Source organism: Lampetra planeri, chromosome 3 (genome assembly GCF_965212315.1).
Source record: "Lampetra planeri chromosome 3, kcLamPlan1.2.h2, whole genome shotgun sequence".
In the NCBI taxonomy this organism is placed as follows: Eukaryota; Metazoa; Chordata; class Hyperoartia; order Petromyzontiformes; family Petromyzontidae; genus Lampetra; species Lampetra planeri.
In genome coordinates, this window is record NC_136109.1 from 9,759,557 (window position 1) to 9,779,128 (window position 19,572).

At 53.3% G+C, this 19,572-nt stretch overlaps 1 protein-coding gene across 1 annotated transcript in view; it reads right to left on the bottom strand.

The window, feature by feature from the left end:
• Nucleotides 1-14,353: 14,353 nt before the first annotated feature.
• The window catches only part of LOC144734580 (uncharacterized), a 13,380-nt gene continuing 8,161 nt past the window's right edge, over nt 14,354-19,572 (bottom strand). The window contains exon 6 of the mRNA XM_078616829.1: nt 14,354-17,234. Coding sequence (XP_078472955.1) covers nt 16,429-17,234 — 806 coding nt within the window. The 3' untranslated portion in view covers nt 14,354-16,428. The remainder of the gene's footprint in view (nt 17,235-19,572) is intronic.

Genomic DNA, 19,572 nt, shown 5'->3' on the forward strand with positions numbered 1-19,572 from the left:
AGTGTATCGTTGAGCTACTACCGAAAAAGAACTCAGGGAATGAGTACTCTGGTCGTGGGCGCCCCCCGCGTAGTACCTTTCCCCTTGGCACTGGTCACAAACTCTTTGACCACTATGAAGGCGTCATCCGCACAAAAATGAAGACGGCGATGCTTGCTGTTGTTCCCCCGCCAACATTTCCTGGCAACAAGCCTGACAAGGATACATCCCAGCTACAGTGGTACAAAGAAATGGATGGGCTAGCCAAATACGTGATGGCTCTGCTCGTACCATGGGGGGTCAGTAACATCGGCGAGACTACCGGCCATTGCACCGATGGACTTTGCCAGCTGTTCGACATTTGGGACTGTAGCTCTGCGTCACTTGTCAATCGCCAACGCCTGAGATACATGCAAAACATTATGAGCAAGGGGTATCGAAGCAGTCGCAACGAAATTGCATCGAGTCGCTGGCGCGAGCGCAACGCCGATTGGTGGGCAGAAATTCGTCGCCCTAGCGCTAACAAAAACAGTTGTTCCGCGGGTACTAATGACATCGTACTAGACGATGAAGAGGCAACGGGTCGCCTCAGCGCCACTGAGCTACGGGATCTCACAATAGCAGCTTCTGCGGGTGACATGAAAATGGAAGCTGCACACAAGGCACTGCGAGACAATTGCTACGCTCTTCACGGCTCTTTGAACGCCGCGCAGCAAAACGCACCAGATGCATATGTCCCCGATTGTTCTATCGTGCACCAAAACATCATTCGGGCACCTGTACCGCCCCCGATCTTTCTCTGATCTGCAAGTCAATTCACGACATGGCAGTGGTAGATTCTCCTGGAATTGAATCGGACAGCTCGCCCGGCGGAAATGGACTATTTCGCGAGGATACCAATTCGGCGTCCGCTCCTGTGGATCGCAGTGCACTCACCAAGTCGCAGCTGGAGATTGTGAAATTCATCATGGATGATGCCGGTCAGAAGTTGTGTCTCATGCATGCCGGAGGTGGAACTGGGAAGTCTTTTATCATCGACCATTTGCAGCGCGAGCACGAACACGACAACAAAGTCCAGATCAACTGCTGCCCTACCGGAACCGGGGCCACAAAGCTTCCAAACGGGCGCACATTTCATATGGGTTTCAAGGCACATATGCCGAATTTGACCGCAGGTCCCCACATTGTCGCCATTGCGCGGTCTTTGGGTGGCGACCGACTGGCTCTGGTGTGCATCGATGAAGTCAGCATGTTTCCGGGTAATTTTCTCCTGGACCACCGCCTAAAATCCATTTACGGCCGCAATTTGCCATTTGGCGGTATTTCCATCCTCCTCAGTGGCGATTTTGTCCAATTGCCAGTGGCATGAGCTGGTCAGGATTTGTACCGTGTCATGTACGGAAACGCAACCAGCGACTCTGCCCACGCTCGGAGCCTGTTTGCCCAGTTCCGTGTCTTCGACATCTCCGAGCAAATGCGTGCTGCGAAGGACCCGGTTCATCAAAAGCTGCTGGAGCTTTTTCGGGCACTCCCAGAAAATTACCCCGAGCGGCCGCGATGGTCAAAAGAAATGTCATCATACAAACCGATCACAGACCCTATGGTACAAGCAATGACACGGGAGCTGACTGCTGCTGACGTTGTCCAAAACTCTGAATGGACAACAGATTCAGTAGTCCTGACAAGCAACACCGATCGGTGTGTCGTCAATGGTGCAATGGCTGCTATCTTCGCGGCGTCCAAGAAAACGCCAGCGCTACGTTGGCGACGACATCTCAAGCTCGAAATGCCCGTTGCTCTGACGGCGCTTTTGTACAACGAGGAGGCATACCCAGAGCTTGTTGACTATTTTGTGCTCGGCGCGCCCGGCCAAATTCTTTGCAACGAAAACGCCAACGTGGGGTATGGCATAGCAAACGGGACCAAATGTGAATACGTATCGCTGGCTTGGGTCGACACCGAGCACGAAAAAGCGGCCCTTGGTGTCATAAAAGCAGGCTCTCACAAGCAAGTCATTGACCTGCCTTTCGCACCGGACTACATTATAGTCGGCGTCCAAAGTGCGTCGATCGAATTGTGGCCTGCACACCTAAACCTTGCCGACGACAAAACCAACCTGCACATCCCCATTGGATTGATACAACGATCCAAGCATTCCATCCGAATGGCGAAAAATCAACGTGTCGAGTATAGAGCATGTACGTTGGCATTTGCCCTCACGGCATGGAAAGCTCAAGGCGAAACATGTGCTCGCGTCATTGCGCATCTGGAAAGCAGTCCCCACGGACCGCCATTGACATACGAACTACTTTACGTCATGTTCTCGCGGGTACAATCATCGACTACCTTTCGGTGTATGCCACTTTCCTTTGGTTTCAGTGCACAACGCCTCCGTCGGTTGCGTCCGAATATATTTGCGACACGATGGCGTATGGACATTGCAGATGACGGTTTTTCGCGATCCAGGGACAACATGCGAACAGAGCTCGAAAACCTGCGGCGTCCACACGCAGCTTTGGCTATTGAGAAACACAAACGGTCGTATACCGGTGCCAATACACCTAAGTCGGCGAAATGTCCAACAATTGGTCCGATTCGACCACACAAAAAAAACAAGCGCCAAGTTGAATCCTTGCCTAACAAGACCAGTTTTGAGCCAAACTTTCCCACCAAGAACAAACGCCATAAAACGGTGGAACCGCTTGCCGCAACGAAGTGGCGTCGTCGACATTGACGCTCTGGAAAACGACACGGCTGCTACACACCTATTCACTCACCATGGTGTGGTCGTGTATGAATCGACAAAAACCTCGTTGCTGCCGGGCGCTTGGCTCACGAGTGCCGCTGTCGAGCTTTTCATGCAGATCGCTATTGATGGGCACCGGGATACAATCGCAATTATCTCACCAGATATTTATTGGAGCTATTCCCAGGACTCAACAAATTGGGCACAACAAATAACGGCGAACGACCGTCGTGCTCTTCGGTGGCAGCACGGCATTTCGGACCTTCGCACGCGCCATCTGTGGCTGATGCCTGTTTGCAAGGACGACAACCACTGGCAAGTACTCTGCTTTGTGAACCCTGGACGCCCTGAGTCGTGGGTTACTATTTTCGACTCGTTGAGCCGAGACGGGATGCCAGACAACGCTAGCACGCTGCTCAGATTTGCCAACGTTTTCACAGCGATAGTAGTGGCTAATCCCACTGGGACACCGCTCATTGCCCAAAGTGTTGCCTGCCGTGCCCCTTTGCAACTCAACGGATACGACTGTGGTGTTTTTGCCATTCTCAACACCAAGCATTGCGCCCAGAACGCTGGATGGCTTGTGGGTTTGCATCCACCTCTTGGACCCCTCGACAATACTTGTTGGTATACACCAGACGACGGCGTAGCGTATCGTGCGGCCTGTTATGACTCATTGTGTATTCTCCAAGCTGCATTCGCGTAGTATAGACTTTTTACATAATCATAAAATTTTGCTAGTTCTGGGGCCAAGACACCTAGTATTGGAGGGCCATCTACCATCCTCACGTAGACTGTCGTCGCTCCGGCGTCGGTGATTCAGTGTCTACTATTAATAGCGAATTCCTCCCTTTCCACACATATATAAAATAGTTTGACCAGACAAGCTGGGTGTTGAAAGTTTTTCATTGTCACGCCAAATGTGCTGCAATCTTTGATCATTTAGCTGCTGGCTGCATGTTTGGTGGCGATGCTACCGTTATAGCAGCACCTACTGCGGTTGGTTCTGGGTCCATGGAATCGACGCTTTTCACTCCGAGTTTGTAAAGGGTTCCATCAGCAAATGCGGTCTCTGTTTCAGCAAGCATCTTTTCAACGTGGGCGTCCAGACAACCATTGGGGTCTTCAAAGTCGTGGTTGTTTTCGGTATCCATGTCGTGCGCGCGAATAAAAACTCGAAGTGCCAAATAAACACCGCTCAATGTAGTACTGTTATATGAATATGCCAAACGCCCGTTTATTCAACTCTATATAGACGACATAAAATGCACCAAGGTGCAGTTTATTCCCTCTATTTTATTTCACCTTTATACTAGTAAATGTATTCGAGTTTCCCCATCTAAGGTCAATTAATCTCAGATGTGATCGTTTGGAAATGAAAGACTACGAGTCTTTAAATCTCACAGCGTTTCTTGTCAAAACAAACACGTATAATTAACGTTACACTAGCATACAGTAATTTTTTCTTTAACTCCTCTATACCCGGTCGATATCCCTGTACCGGTACTAAGTATTATTCCTACCAGCCCACCCCGCAGGGTCCTGTTCAGAGTTATGTTTTTTGTTTGTATTATGACTGCAGGTATTGTGGTCTATACAAACATGACTCCTTGTAAAAAAGGTGTCAGTTTTGTTGCCAGATAGAAGGGTAAAAAAACAATTATCGAAATCCACAGACTTGAAACTCTACTGCAAAGTAAAAAAAGCACGTTCCTTCGGAGTGGGCAGGTAGGGACTTGGTTGGACAGCGCATTCGTGCACGACAGACAAATAATCCCTGGTGGGCAGTGTGGAACCTGTTGTTCCTACCTGTATAATGGCGATTTAAATAATCTGGGAATGGAACCCGTGACTTCGGGGGGGAGGCGTTCCAGCCTTTGGCTGCCGACTCGGTCGTTAGAAAGGAAATGAATGTGTGTGTGTCGCGCCACCTAAATTGACGTTAATTTCCCCATGTTTGGTTGCCATAGATTTGGGTTATTTCGTCCTCAGAGCTGCTCATTGGTGCACCCTAAACCGCATCCACTGCAACAAAGCATGCCAGCAAATGGCGCGGGTACCCTGATGCCAGAGGTCGCAACCGGGTACCCGATACCCGTACCCTACCCGATACCCGGCTACCCGTACCTGGCCGGGTACGGGTACCCGTTTGCGACCCTGGTGCGGCCGGGTACGGGTAGGCCGTGAGTCACCGGTGAGTAACCGTTTGTCACTCATTTCGGGTCGGGTATGGGTAGGGAACGGGTACCTGTACCCGGCCGGGTACAGGTACCCGTTTGCGAGCCTGGTGCGGCCGGGTACGGGTAAGGAATCAAAACCCGTTTGCGACCTCTGCCTGATGCACAAATTAACCTTATGGCGGGGTTCCGAATAAAGTCTAAATCGAAATTAATCTAATTTTTTTGGTGACTCCGTCCCACCTGGTGCGGATCATTCTGTTGTCGTCCAAGCAGCAGCAGCGAGGACGAATGTGCAGAAGAAACGAAACTTTGATTAGCGCATCGTGTAGAGCTCGTCGAGAGGAAGAGATTGCCGTGTCGTTCGCCTTCGACAGACAAACGGACTTCAATGCAGTTTATGCGAGAGCCGGGGGGACTTATGGGACCCCGGGGTCCCGCCATATGAGGTTCAAACGGAGAAATTAAAAACTCTCCAGGCCGGAGCGTGCGACGGTGGCCATTCGGAATCAGACCGGAGCACACCGTGACGCGACCCCAACGCCCGATCCACAAATACCAAGAGGACATCACAGAGGTCGAAACCGGGTACCCGATACCCGTACCCTACCCGATACCCGGCTACCCGTACCCGACCGGGTACGGGTAGACCGTGAGTCACTGGTGAGTCACCGTTTGTCACTCATTTCCCAACGTCTTGTCTCTTCTCACAATTCAAGTTCCTAGAATCAACCCACCCGCGCCTGCAACATGGTTTCATCCCAGAGATCGCAATGGGTACCCGTACCCTACCCAATACCCGGCCGGGTACGGGTACCCGGGTATCGGGTAGGGTACGGGTATCCGATTGCGACCCTTGTGCGGCCGGGTACGGGTAAGGAATCAAAACCCGTTTGCGACCTCTGCTCCCGACGACGCGGTTATCATCTGGGCTTGACCCAAGCTGAATGTGAAACTGTAGTCGGCTCTGCATCCACATCAGCGACCGTAAGGACGAAGCAGAAGAAGGGTCGTTTCGGTTTGCTGATGCTGCTGCTGCTGCTGATTCTGCTGCTGATGATTCTGCTGCTGATGCTGCTGCTGATGATGCTGTTGCTGCTGCTCCTTCCCAGCAGACTGCTCGGGGCATATTTTGACGTCGTGCCAAGCGTCGTCATTTGCGTCACCACGGAGAGCGCGCGGATGACTTCGCCAAAACCGCCGTCGTTAAAATAAATCCGCAACTTTGCCCACCCGCCAGAGGTCGCAAACGGGTTTTGATTCCTTACCCATACCCGGCCGCACCAGGGGCGAAAACGGGTAACCGTACCCTACCCGTACCCGGCCGGGTACGGTACAGGTATCGGGTACCTGATTGCGACCTCTGGGGTGAAGCCATGTTGCAGGCGCGGGTGGGTTGATTCTAGGAACTTGAATTGTGAGAAGAGACAAGACGTTGGGAAATGAGTGACAAACGGTGACTCACCAGTGACTCACGGCCTACCCGTACCCGGTCGCACCAGGGTCGCAAGCGGGTACCCGTACTCGGCTGGGTACGGGTATCGGGTACCCGGTTGCGACCTCTGCCACCCGCCGTTTCCCGCTCAAGCAGAGACGTCGCAAGCGCCGCGTGAAAGTAGAAATCTTTTAATCGCCTTCACGTGCAGCAGCAGCCCCCCCCCCAATCCAAAATAAACAAGCCGATAGTTATCTTTACACTCTGTCCGTGTGCAATACACAAGCCATAAATAAAACCACTATGTACACATTGTAGAGAGACGTTCTCTCGCTCTCTCTCCCTCCATACACACACACATATAAAGCATACGGTAGACGCACGCTCGCGTTCTATAAAATACCGGCGGCGGGTTTTACCCACGGCTGCGCGACCCGTTGCATCGTCGCCCGCGTCTCTCTCCCAGGGCGGGCGACAGAAACAAGTTTAGCGACGAATCCGGTTGCGTTGAACGCGCCGCAGTCGGAGGGCTTTCGAGGCCAATGTTTGCCACGGTCACATGCGGAGCCGGTGGGAGGGGTGGGGTGGGGGGGGGGGGGTCACGTGCCCCCCCCCCCCCAATGATCCGATCGAAATTCGGGATTTCGATCGGATCATTGGGGTTTATTTGGCACAATATGCTACACAGTGGCAGTGGGGGTCGCATTTTGCGACCCCCACTGCCACTGTGTAGCATATTGTGCCAGGGACTGTATGAGATGATAGGACAATAGTCTGAGTACATAATTGGCAAATAAGTAACGGCAAAACAGTTATAAGCGACTCACAGAATTGTGCGCAGTTGCGTATACACAGTCCACGACTTCCCTGAAGGCATTCACCTTCAGCGAGCGCGATGCCGATCACACGACGCGGTTCGAAATCGACCCTCGATCGATGGCTGTGCCATCGCCGCACGCGTCAAATAAAAGCAAGGGACAATTCCTCACTTGCTAAAAACTCCTCTATCATTTTTCTTCGCTGGAGGGGTTACCCCCCCCCCCCACCTCGACCTGAGAATCCTGGCTCCGACATTGGCCACAGTCGAGGTTGTCCGGGTCCAATCGCGTCAAGATCAACGCATGCCGTTAGACCCACTGCAGCCACCGCCCGACACGGCCATTTCGTGAGGTTTGGTCACGTAAACGAAATAAGGTCGGAAGTCGCAAACGGGTTTTGATTCCTTACCCGTACCCCGGCCGCACCAGGGTCGCAAACGGGTACCCGTACCCGGCTGGGTACGGGTAGGGTACGGGTATCTGATTGCGACCTCTGGGATGAAGCCACGTTGCAGGTGCGGGTGGGTTGATTCTAGGAATTTGAATTGTGAGAAGAGACAAGACGTTGGGAAATGAGTGACTCACCAGTGACTCACGGCCTACCCGTACCCGGCCGCACCAGGGTCGCAAACGGGTACCCGTACCCGGCCGGGTATCGGGTAGGGTACGGGTATCGGGTACCCGATTGCGACCTCTGAACGTGGCCAATTCGTTGCTTGGTTCGGCACCGACGAAATCGAGTGGCCCGCGGCGTTACGCCAGCGATCAGTGCGCCCGATGATGATGACGACGACGATGCTGGCGGTTGTTGTTAATTACCGGCGAAACTCGAATTGTGAACATTGCAGTGGGTTCAGTCTCCCAACGCAACCGGCGCGGGTGCTGAACCAGTGACGAATTGGCCACGTTTTGTTCACGTGCAAAACCCTTACCGATTGGCTGTGTCAGGTGGTGGTGGTATTGACTCCACATTTACGTGCTCGATACCCCAACAGCAACAAAAACAACCTCTGCTTTGCAGAGAAAACGGTTCTACAAAGGGCGGTTAAAGCAACGCCACTTACCAGTCGAATGACCCCCCCCCCCCCCACTTTGTAAAACGCAAACGTCGTTCCCTTGCGTAAGCGACGAGCGCGTGCTGCAAAGAGCTTCGCGGATTGTCGACTTTACGGCGGCGGCGACGAAGATGACTTTTGGTGGCGGGGGTTTGCGCCGCTGGGTGAACTGCCGTCCCAAGGACTTAGCAATCACTTTGCCCCCCCCCTCCACTCTCTCTAGCAAAATGCTTTTAATAAAAAAGTGTCAATTAGAAAAAATCAAAAAAAAATACTCAAAACCAATCAAAAGTCGTGCTCTGTCATTTGCTAAATAAATGTCCGCGTGCAATAAATACAAAAACAAAGTGAAAACAAAGTTAAAACAAAGTGGAGATTAATAAAAACTACGAGTATTTAAAAACCTGGCTCCGACATTGGCCACAGTCGAGGTTGTCCGGGTCCAATCGCGTCAAGATCAACGCATGCCGTTAGACCCACTGCAGCCGCCGCCCGACACGGCCATTTCGTGAGGTTTGGTCACGTAAACGAAATAAGGTCGGAGGTCGCAAACGGGTTTTGATTCCTTACCCGTACCCCGGCCGCACCAGGGTCGCAAACGGGTACCCGTACCCGGCTGGGTACGGGTAGGGTACGGGTATCTGATTGCGACCTCTGGGATGAAGCCACGTTGCAGGTGCGGGTGGGTTGATTCTAGGAATTTGAATTGTGAGAAGAGACAAGACGTTGGGAAATGAGTGACTCACCAGTGACTCACGGCCTACCCGTACCCGGCCGCACCAGGGTCGCAAACGGGTACCCGTACCCGGCCGGGTATCGGGTAGGGTACGGGTATCGGGTACCCGATTGCGACCTCTGAACGTGGCCAATTCGTTGCTTGGTTCGGCACCGACGAAATCGAGTGGCCCGCGGCGTTACGCCAGCGATCAGTGCGCCCGATGATGATGACGACGACGATGCTGGCGGTTGTTGTTAATTACCGGCGAAACTCGAATTGTGAACATTGCAGTGGGTTCAGTCTCCCAACGCAACCGGCGCGGGTGCTGAACCAGTGACGAATTGGCCACGTTTTGTTCACGTGCAAAACCCTTACCGATTGGCTGTGTCAGGTGGTGGTGGTATTGACTCCACATTTACGTGCTCGATACCCCAACAGCAACAAAAACAACCTCTGCTTTGCAGAGAAAACGGTTCTACAAAAGGCGGTTAAAGCAACGCCACTTACCAGTCGAATGACCCCCCCCCCCCCCCCCCCCCCACTTTGTAAAACGCAAACGTCGTTCCCTTGCGTAAGCGACGAGCGCGTGCTGCAAAGAGCTTCGCGGATTGTCGACTTTACGGCGGCGGCGACGAAGATGACTTTTGGTGGCGGGGGTTTGCGCCGCTGGGTGAACTGCCGTCCCAAGGACTTAGCAATCACTTTGCCCCCCCCTCCACTCTCTCTAGCAAAATGCTTTTAATAAAAAAGTGTCAATTAGAAAAAATAAAAAAAAAATACTCAAAACCAATCAAAAGTCGTGCTCTGTCATTTGCTAAATAAATGTCCGCGTGCAATAAATACAAAAACAAAGTGAAAACAAAGTTAAAACAAAGTGGAGATTAATAAAAACTACGAGTATTTAAAAACCCGACGGCGCCGCCCCCCTAGCGCCGCCGGTGGCACAGCAGCAGCACCAGGCCGACCGAGTGTCCACGTGCGTGGGCACCAGGCCGACCGTGTGTCCACGCGCGTGGGCACCAGGCCGACCGTGTCCACGTGCGTGGGCACCAGGCCGACCGTGTATCCACGTGCGTGGGCACCAGGCCGACCGTGTCCACGTGCGTGGGCACCAGGCCGACCGTGTCCACGTGCGTGGGCACCAGGCCGACCGTGTGTCCACGTGCGTGGGCACCAGGCCGACCGTGTCCACGTGCGTGGGCACCAGGCCGACCGTGTCCACGTGCGTGGGCACCAGGCCGCCCGTGTGTCCACGTGCGTGGGCACCAGGCCGCCCGTGTCCACGCGCGTGGGCACCAGGCCGCCCGTGTGTCCACGCACGTGGGCACCAGGCCGCCCGTGTGTCCACGCGCGTGGGCACCAGGCCGACCGTGTGTCCACGCGCGTGAGCACCAGGCCGCCCGTGTGTCCACGCGCGTGGGCACCAGGCCGCCCGTGTGTCCACGCGCGTGGGCACCAGGCCGACCGTGTCCACGTGAGTGGGCACCAGGCCGACCGTGTCCACGTGAGTGGGCACCAGGCCGACCGTGTGTCCACGTGCGTGGGCACCAGGCCGCCCGTGTGTCCACGTGCGTGGGCACCAGGCCGACCGTGTCCACGTGAGTGGGCACCAGGCCGACCGTGTCCACGTGAGTGGGCACCAGGCCGACCGTGTGTCCACGTGCGTGGGAACCAGGCCGCCCGTGTGTCCACGTGCGTGGGCACCAGGCCGACCGTGTCCACGTGAGTGGGCACCAGGCCGACCGTGTCCACGTGCGTGGGCACCAGGCTGACCGTGTCCACGTGCGTGGGCACCAGGCTGACCGTGTGTCCACGTGAGTGGGCACCAGGCTGACCGTGTGTCCACGTGATGCGTGGGCACCAGACCGCCCGTGTGTCCACGTGACGCGTGGGCACCAGGCCGCCCGCCACAAGCGCCAATTGTTGTCTCCGTGCCAGACGCAGCAGCGCCCTGCTCAGTCTCTCCGAGTGCTCGAGACGACGGCGGAGGTCTGCCTCCTCCCGCTCGACGCTAGCACCCACCGCCACCGCCTGCTGTTGTTGCTGTTGTTGTTGCTGTTGCTGCTGTTGTTGCTGTTGTTGTTGCTGCTGTTGTTGCTGCTGCTGTTGTTGCTGCTGTTGTTGTTGCTGTTGTTGTTGCTGCTATTGCTGTTGTTGTTGCTCCTGTTGTTGCTGATGTTGCTGTTGTTGCTGTTGTTGCTGCTGTTGTTTCCGCCGCCGCTGCCAGGAGCTCAGGCCGATTCATGGTTATGCAGCGGCGGCGGCGGCGGCGACGACGGCGCTGAGCGGCGCCGTCTGGGTCGGCCGCCGGCGCCCGGAGCAGCTCCTCCGGGGCCTGCTGGCGGCGCGGCTGCGGCACCACAATGCAGCGGTGCACCACCAGGCGGCGCCGCCGGAGATGGCGCTGTGCCTGGTGGTGGGAACGCCGAGGTGGTGGTGGGAACGCCGAGGGTAGCGGGCGCCCTCCTGATCGGCGTCCACGTAACTCCTCTCCTGCGGCCTCCTCAGCACTCAAGTTCGTTCGTTGTCGGGTAATACTTGGCTCTCGCTCTCACTCGCCACCTCTCGCTTTTTTTTACGATCAGTGGAAACAATAAGATGCTCAGTGTATTCGGCACTTTGCTTCGTTCATCATTTCGTGTTTTTTTTTTTTACTGGGCTTTATGTAACCCCCCCCTCTAGCTCGCTCTCTTGCTCACTATCTCGCTCGTTCTCTCTCCCTCTCTCTGTCTCTCGTTCTCTCTCTGTCTCTCGCTCTCTCCCCCTCTCTGTCTCTCTGTCTCTCGTTCTCGCTCTGTCTCTCTCTGCTCGTTGCTCACAAACTTACTATCCGCGAATCGCATCTGGAACGCTACGCGGATACCGCATCGAGAGAGAGAGAGCAAGCGATCAGATTAAATGAGGATTATGCGTTAAAGTGACGAGAGATAAAAGTGATGACATTATTTTTCATGTTATTCAATAGCTTATTTCCGTAATTTTTTTTTCGTCTCAGGTTAAAATTCATTTAAAAAGACACAAAAACTATTCGTAGCCCTCCCCCCCCTCCCCCCAGCATGGTTTGCCCGCGGGGAATTTGCCATTTGGCGAGCACCTCCGGCACGTGACCCTCGCCGCGGACGACGAGGTGGGGTCGCGAACGACGAGGTGGGGTCGCGGATGACGAGGTGGGGTCGTGAACCGCGCTCGACGAAAGTCGCGGGGGGGAGGAGGAGCGGGCAGCAAGCGGTGGTCGTCGGCAATCATCGCGTCGGCTACATTTTAGCGTCGCACGGTTTTTTGGGGGGGGGGTGTGGGGGGCAAAATCACAACTTGTGGCGGGTGGCACACCCAATCCCAGTAATAATTACATTATTACGTAATAATGCAATTATCGGGTACAAATCTCAATGACGTAATAACGTAAATGCCGTTATTGATCATTAATGAGACAATACGCAGCGTCGCATACAGTACCGACAGGGACGTGCGGTCAGGGGAGGCAGAGGGAGGCAGAACCTCACCCGTCATACTCCAATGAAAACAGCTGGTACGAAAAGTTAAAAAAAGAATAATGAAATAAAATAAATATCAAGATTTCCCCACTGATCTGCGTTATTAATGTCATTTCTGTACGATTCCAATAATTTTTTTATTCAAAAATCGCCAAATTTGCGGAGCTCCGCTGCAAATACAGGAAGAGACGAGAGGTGAGGCAGCGACCAGCTCAGCCTCCCCTCTGATTGCGCAACCCCTCAGTAACTTGATGGAGCGCAGGCAATAAGCGCGTGCCTGTTACTATCTCAGTATGTCACCAATGTAATGTTTGTAGACCCCTTCATTTCATGTCCTCGCCTTCCATACCGCAGGTAACCTATTTCACGTATGTGTATAAAATATATTTAGGCTCGGTGATCTCGTCGTGAAACTGCAATGAAAGTGCACCAGGGGAGGCAGCTATCACATCTGCCCAACCGAGTCTAGATTTGAAGCTTTCGTGACTGCAAGGATTCATATTCTTAGGTTTTTTCAGTAAAGTCACGTAGGTAAAAAATTAAATTCTAGATTTGAAACTTTCGTGACTTTACCGAAAAAACCTAAGAATATGAAAAATTAAAATTAATATAAAGTGAAATAAAAATATGTATTTCTTTTTATGAAGACGGAAGCTTGTGTTGCCTCCGAAACGTCGTGATTTTTATTTTATTTTTATTTTACTTTTATTAATTTAAATTTTTGACCTACGTGACTTTACCGAAAAAACCTAAGAATATGCCTCACTGAGGTTGACGTGTCTAACACGCCCCCCTCAGTGAGGCCACACCCCCTCAGTGAGGACACGCCCCCTCAGTGAGACCACACCCCCTCAGCGAGGACACACCCCCTCAGTGAGACCACACCCCCTCAGTGAGACCACACCCCCTCAGTGAGACCACACCCCCTCAGTGAGACCACACCCCCTCAGTGAGGACACGCCCCCTCAGCGAGGACACGCCCCCTCAGTGAGACCACACCCCCTCAGCGAGGACACGCCCCCCCGCGAGACCACGCCCCCCTCGGCGTGTGAATCTGGCTATGACACTAGCCAATGCCTCCCCAGTAGCCATTGACCTCACCGCACGCCACCGAGCACCGATGTGTTTGTATCCGGTGCCGATGTCCGCGTGAAGGCAGGAGGACGGCACGCTGGGCATCTCTGGAAAGCCGCGATACCGTCGGGGCAATGTCGAGAGCTGCGGGTTTAGAACCGTAGGGGAGTGGGGGGGGAGAAAAAAAACATGATTTGGTGGTGGTGGTGGTGGCGGCGGTGGTGGTGATGATGCCGCAAGACTTGGCAGTGGTGCGTGAGCGAGGGTTGCCAAAGGCGTCTCTCGGCACATCCGTCGATAACGATCGATCCGAAAAGAGGAAAAAAAAGTTAATATATTATCTGCTATATATAAATAAAGACCTTAGTCGTCTCCTCAAATAAAAGCTTTAGGGTGCTTTGCCGACAAGGCAGAAAGCCGTCATTTGGTGCACAGGTCTATTTTTAGGACACCAACGGAAAAATCTGAAAATCTGAGATTTTTCGACTAAAGGCTCCAAAATCTAGATTTTAAGCGCCCCATGAACGTGTGTGTGCGAGGTGTAATTCAGGAACCGGTCAAGATATAAGATTGCATTTTTTTTCGTTTGATGGAGCGTTAAACAGCGAATCAAGTTCAAGCGAGAACCATTGGTTCTTTCTATTGCTTTTGAAATAATTTACCAATGAAAAAATCCGCATTTCATGATCTTCAAATCTGATTAATTCGAAAATGGTAAAAGGAGAGCTTCCCCTCAGAGACTTTTAAGTCAATTAATTTTAGTTCTTTCTCATAAAAAAATAACAACGGAATCTTTAAATGGAGCGGTTTCCGATGGGGGCACACGTCTTTAAATATGAGAAGTTGAATCAAGCCGACTATTTTGCGCGTTGTTTTTGCGGAAAAATATAAACGTTACGAGTATTTGTTCACGTCTGATCGTAGATACAAATTGTAACAGAAACACGTCGCCTTCATTATGACACTTATTGACAACCTTTGGAATCTCGGGTAAATGGCCCAACTTCACAGCGACACCAAGAAACGGGGGAGGACGGAGGGTGGCATTTAACCCCGAGATCATCACCGGTCGGACAAACGTATCGGGGGATGTGGCCTTTCGTACTTTTCGTTACAAATCCGGAGGGCCAATCTTCCTCTCGCCGCTCCCCGATTGCCAACTGGCGCAAAGGGCGACGTACGATCGGATCGCAGGCGGAGGTCGCCCGACCGCCCCGGCTTTTACCGCGGCCCTCAACGGAAAATCTCCCGCCGTCATCGACGCCGGAAACTGCCACACGGCCGTTGGCGGCGGCTAACTTCTTGGTTCTTTCGGTAAAGTCACGTAGAAGGGAAAAAATAAAATAATAAAAATAAAACATAATAACATAATACAATTCTCACGACGTTTCTGCCACAACGTAAGCAGCCGTCCTCAGGTGAAGAACAGGTCTGTCGAAACGACAGCGTCCGAATGAGCACCGCCAAGCTTGGCAGCGTATATTTAAGCTGGGTTGGAGGAAGGGCGCCTTGACGAAGGAATTTGCATATCAACAGAGGAATTTAGAATATTCAGATGCTGTCTTTCCGACAGACCTGTTCTTCACCTGAGGACGGCTGCTTGCGTTGTGGCCGAAACGTCGTGAGAATTATTTTATTATGTTTTATTTGTATTATTTTATTATTTCCATTCTACGTGACTTTACCGAAAGAACCAAGAAGATGAATCCCTGCAGTCACGAAAGCTTTACATCGAAATCTGACCTTAGAAGTGTCCTGGAGGCGCCTTGACCGCGTGCTAAACCAAAACTATTTTTAGTTGACCAGGTAAGGCCCCAACCGAGCTCTGTAGCTCTTTCTTCGGAAGCGACGAGGCTAATCACAAGCGTGGAGAGACTGATAGCTGGAGCCAAATCATCTAAACGCGTCACGTCGATTCTCAACGCGGAAGGAAAACAACCGAAGGACCCGGAGAAAAATCCACGCGACCACGGGGAGAGAGAGAGAGAGACACCAACAAACTCCAAATACAGCAGCAGCAGGCATCGCCATTGTCGGGATGGAACCCACGACCTCGTGCATACCGGCCGAGGGAGTTAACGTCTCGCAACTGCCCAGTAAATTCGCTTGGCGCTGTCGATTGTTGTCACATTTTGTCCTCGAGTTTCGTGGGCCCCGAGGGAGTGGATAAACCACAACGGGTGCCTGTCTCGGAGGCTACGTGGTAGGCTCACGGCCTAGGTTCTGGGAATCTCAGGCAATCGGGGTGCGAGGGTCGATGTCCCACACCAGCTCGCTGTGACCTCGTGCCGCGGAGAATCCGGCTTCGTGCTCCGGGAGTCTTGTTATCAGCGGCAGCGGCATCAGCTCCTCTCAAAGTTCTGGGTTCGAGCCCCGGCTCTGGGAATCTCTCATCCTGCAGCGTGTCCACCGACGGGTAACGTGACAAACTCAGGGTCTCTGTGCGAGTCTATGAGTCTCTGTGTGAGTCTATGAGTCTCTGTGCGAGTAGTCCATGGTTCTTCTGTGTGAGTCTATGGGTCTCTGTGTGAGTAGTCTATGGGTCTCTGTGCGAGTCGATGGGTCTCTGTGCGAGTCGATGGGTCTCTGTGCGAGTAGTCCATTGATATCTGTGTGAATAGTCTATGGATCTCTGCGTGAGTAGTCCATGGTTCTTCTGTGTGAGTCTATGAGTCTCTGTGTGAGTCTATGAGTCTCTGTGCGAGTCGATGGATCTCTGTGTGAGTCTATGGGTCTCTGTGTGAGTCTATGAGTCTCTGTGTGAGTCTATGGGTCTCTGTGCGAGTCCATGGATCTCTGTGCGAGTCGATGGGTCTCTGTGCGAGTAGTCCATGGGTCTCTGTGCGAGTCTACGGGTCTCTGCGCGAGGCTACGCATGGAGAACTTCTTTCGCACCGCCGTACGTAGCCAACCGCGCGCCGAATCGCTAACGTCAGTAGCGTAGCATTCCTCCGATGATGCCGCCGCCACCGCCGATGATACCGCCGTCGTCGCCGATTCCGCCGATGATGCCGCCGATGCCGCCGATACCATCATCATCGCCGCCGCCGTTGTTGTTGCGCCGCCTGCACACCCGCTGGTGCCGGATGAGGCTGCTGGATCGCGCGCAGCGGAAGGCGCAGCCCCCGCAGGCGTACGGCTTCTCGCCGGTGTGGGTGCGCCGGTGGTAGCCGAGGCTGGAGGCCTGCGCGAACGCGCGTCCGCACTGCGCGCACACGTACGGACGCTCCCCCGTGTGGGTGCGCGTGTGCAGCGTCAGCACCGCCAGCTTGCTGAACGCCTTGCCGCAGCTCGTGCACACGAAGGGCCGCCTCTGCTGCTGCTGCTGCTCCTGCTGCTGCTGCTGCTCCTGCTGCTGCTGCGGGGCCCCCGCACCGTCTCCGCTGCAGTCTTCTTCTCCGTCGTCGTCGTCGTCGATGACGCCATGGTCGACGTCGATGTCGTCGTCGTGATCCTGGATGGGGCGCCGCGCGCCGTTGCCGCGCCACCGGATGAACGTTCTCCTGGTGCCCCCTCGGGCCGGCTCCGCGGCGCCGTCCGGAGCAGCGGTGCGGTGCGAGGGCGCCGGCGTGGCGACGGCGGCGGCGGCGGCGGCCGAGGAGGAGGAAGAGGAGGAAGAGGGAACGGCGCCGTACGCGTCGCCGTCATGACCGCCGCCGTGGTGCTGCTGCTGCTGGGGGTGGTGCTGGTGGTGGCGCCACCGTGAGTCCCAGGCCCCCGCGGCGACGTCGCCGTCGTCTGCACGGCGCGGGGCGGGAGGAGGAGGGAGCGGCGTTTGATCGCGAGGCGAGCGATGGGCCCGGGGCGCGCGTTAGTCGCTGCGGTTCCGGCATTCGGCAACGCTTTTCGCACGACGTGGAGCGGCACGCGGATAGAATGCGGGACGCGTGCGCCGTTATAGCACACGCCGTTAGAACGAGAAGCACACTTGGTCGTCACGCGGAATGTGAGCGCCGTTATAGCGCACACGCGGTTAGAACGCGGGACACGAGTGCCGTTATAGCGCGCGGTTAGAACGCGAAGCACACGTGGTCGTCACGCGGAACGCGAGTGACGTTATAGCGCGTGCGTTTAGAACGTGGAAGTACTTTGGTGAGCTGCTTTGGCTGAGAGGTACAGAGTGACGGGGTAACGGCGGCGGTGGCGGCCGTTACCCTTGGTTATACGTCTCCCGCCATCTCAGCGCGCGCGTGCGTACGACGGTAGTAGCAGGCAAAGTCGCGCACCGGATATCGCCCAAACGTTAAACCATAATACAGGTTTTGTTTTGGGTTAGATCGCGCGAAATATAACAGGTCCCTGCGGGGTGGGCTGGTAGGAACGAATAACCAAAGAATATAAACATCATGTATTATTACACTTGTTTAGCCAGGAAAGCCTCACTGAGTGTAAAGGTTTTTGTAGTGTCCTGCCAAGTGTTTGCAGTAGGGGGCGATGTTGCTACACCTAATCGGACGATACGAAGGGAGAGTTTGAGGCCTAGTTCTAGGCTTTAGGCCTAGCTGTAGGCTTGAGGCCGCTGTGAGTTAATTTTTAATTTAAATGTTTTAATTATTAATGTAAAAGCTTTAAATGTAAATGTTTCTATTTAAAAACATCAGGGAATGTAACATTGTTAAACATCAACTCCCTTTCACACACGTGGGGGTACGATACGAAGGGAGAGTTTGAGGCCTAGTTCTAGGCTTTAGGCCTAGCTGTAGGCTTTAGGCCGCTGTGAGTTAATTTTTAATTTAAATGTTTTAATTAAAAGCTATCTCAGGGAATTATAAAATAAGGGAATGTTACACTTGTTTAGCCAGGAAAGCGTCACTGAGTCTAAAGGTTTTTGTAGGGTCCTGCCAAGTGTTTGCAGTAGGGGGCGATGTTGCTACACCTAATCGGACATCGGACGGACGGACGATATAATCTATTGTAGGCTGGTTCACTTCGTTTCTACCAGTATAAATGTGTCGTTCAACCCGCCACGAAAGCCGACGTGTTCAACAAACTTTAGTCGTCATTACATTATTTACGGGGGGGGAGGGAGAAAAAGATTTTCGCTCGACGCGTTTTTTTTGTCGCTAAACGACGTCAACTTGGCGAAGATCTGCAAAGAGGAGTGGGACAAAATCCCTCCTGAGATGTGTGCAAACCTGGTGGCCAACTACAAGAAAAAACGTCTGACCTCTGTGATTGCCAACAAGGGTTTTGCAACCAAGTACTAAGTCATGTTTTGCAGAGGGGTCAAATACTTATTTCCCTCATTAAAATGCAAATCAATTTATAACATTTTCGACATGCGTTTTTCTGGATTTTTGTTGTTGTTATTCTGTCCCTCACCGTTCAAATAAACCTACCATTAAAATTATAGACTCATCATTTCTTTGTCAGTGGGCAAACGTACAAAATCAGCAGGGGATCAAATACTTCTTCTTGGTTCTTTCGGTAAAGTCACGTAGAATGGAAATAATAAAATAATGAAAATAAAACATAATAAAATAATTCTCACGACGTTTCGGCCACAACGCAAGCAGCCGTCCTCAGGTGAAGAACAGGTCTGTCGGAAAGACAGCGTCTGAATGGCTCAGAAAGACAGCGTCTGAATGACAGACCTGTTCTTCACCTCAGGACAGCTGCTTGCGTTGTGGCCGAAACGTCGTGAGAATTATTTTGTTATGTTTAATTTTTATTATTTTATTATTTCCCTTCTACATGACTTTACCGAAAGAACCAAGAAGATGAATCCCTGCAGTCACGAAAGCTTTACATCGAAAGATCAAATACTTGTTTCCCTCACTGTACAGTCTGGCCCCCCACCTCACCCCCCCCACACACCGTGCTGCTCGCCGGAGCCGTTTGACCATACTTCACCGGCTTCGGTGAAGGCGGTGGAAGCGGTGGAGGGGGGGGGGGGGCAGGGGGGAGAGGGGAGGGGGGTACGGCCCGGGGCAGGTTTGGATGTCGCCCGTATACCGACGTTGAGTCAGCCCTGACGAGGAGTCAAACCCGGGCCGCTGGGTTCACGGCGCGTCACGCGATGAACCAATTGATGAACGAATCGACCCGCCGCTCTACCTCCCCCAACAGGACGGGA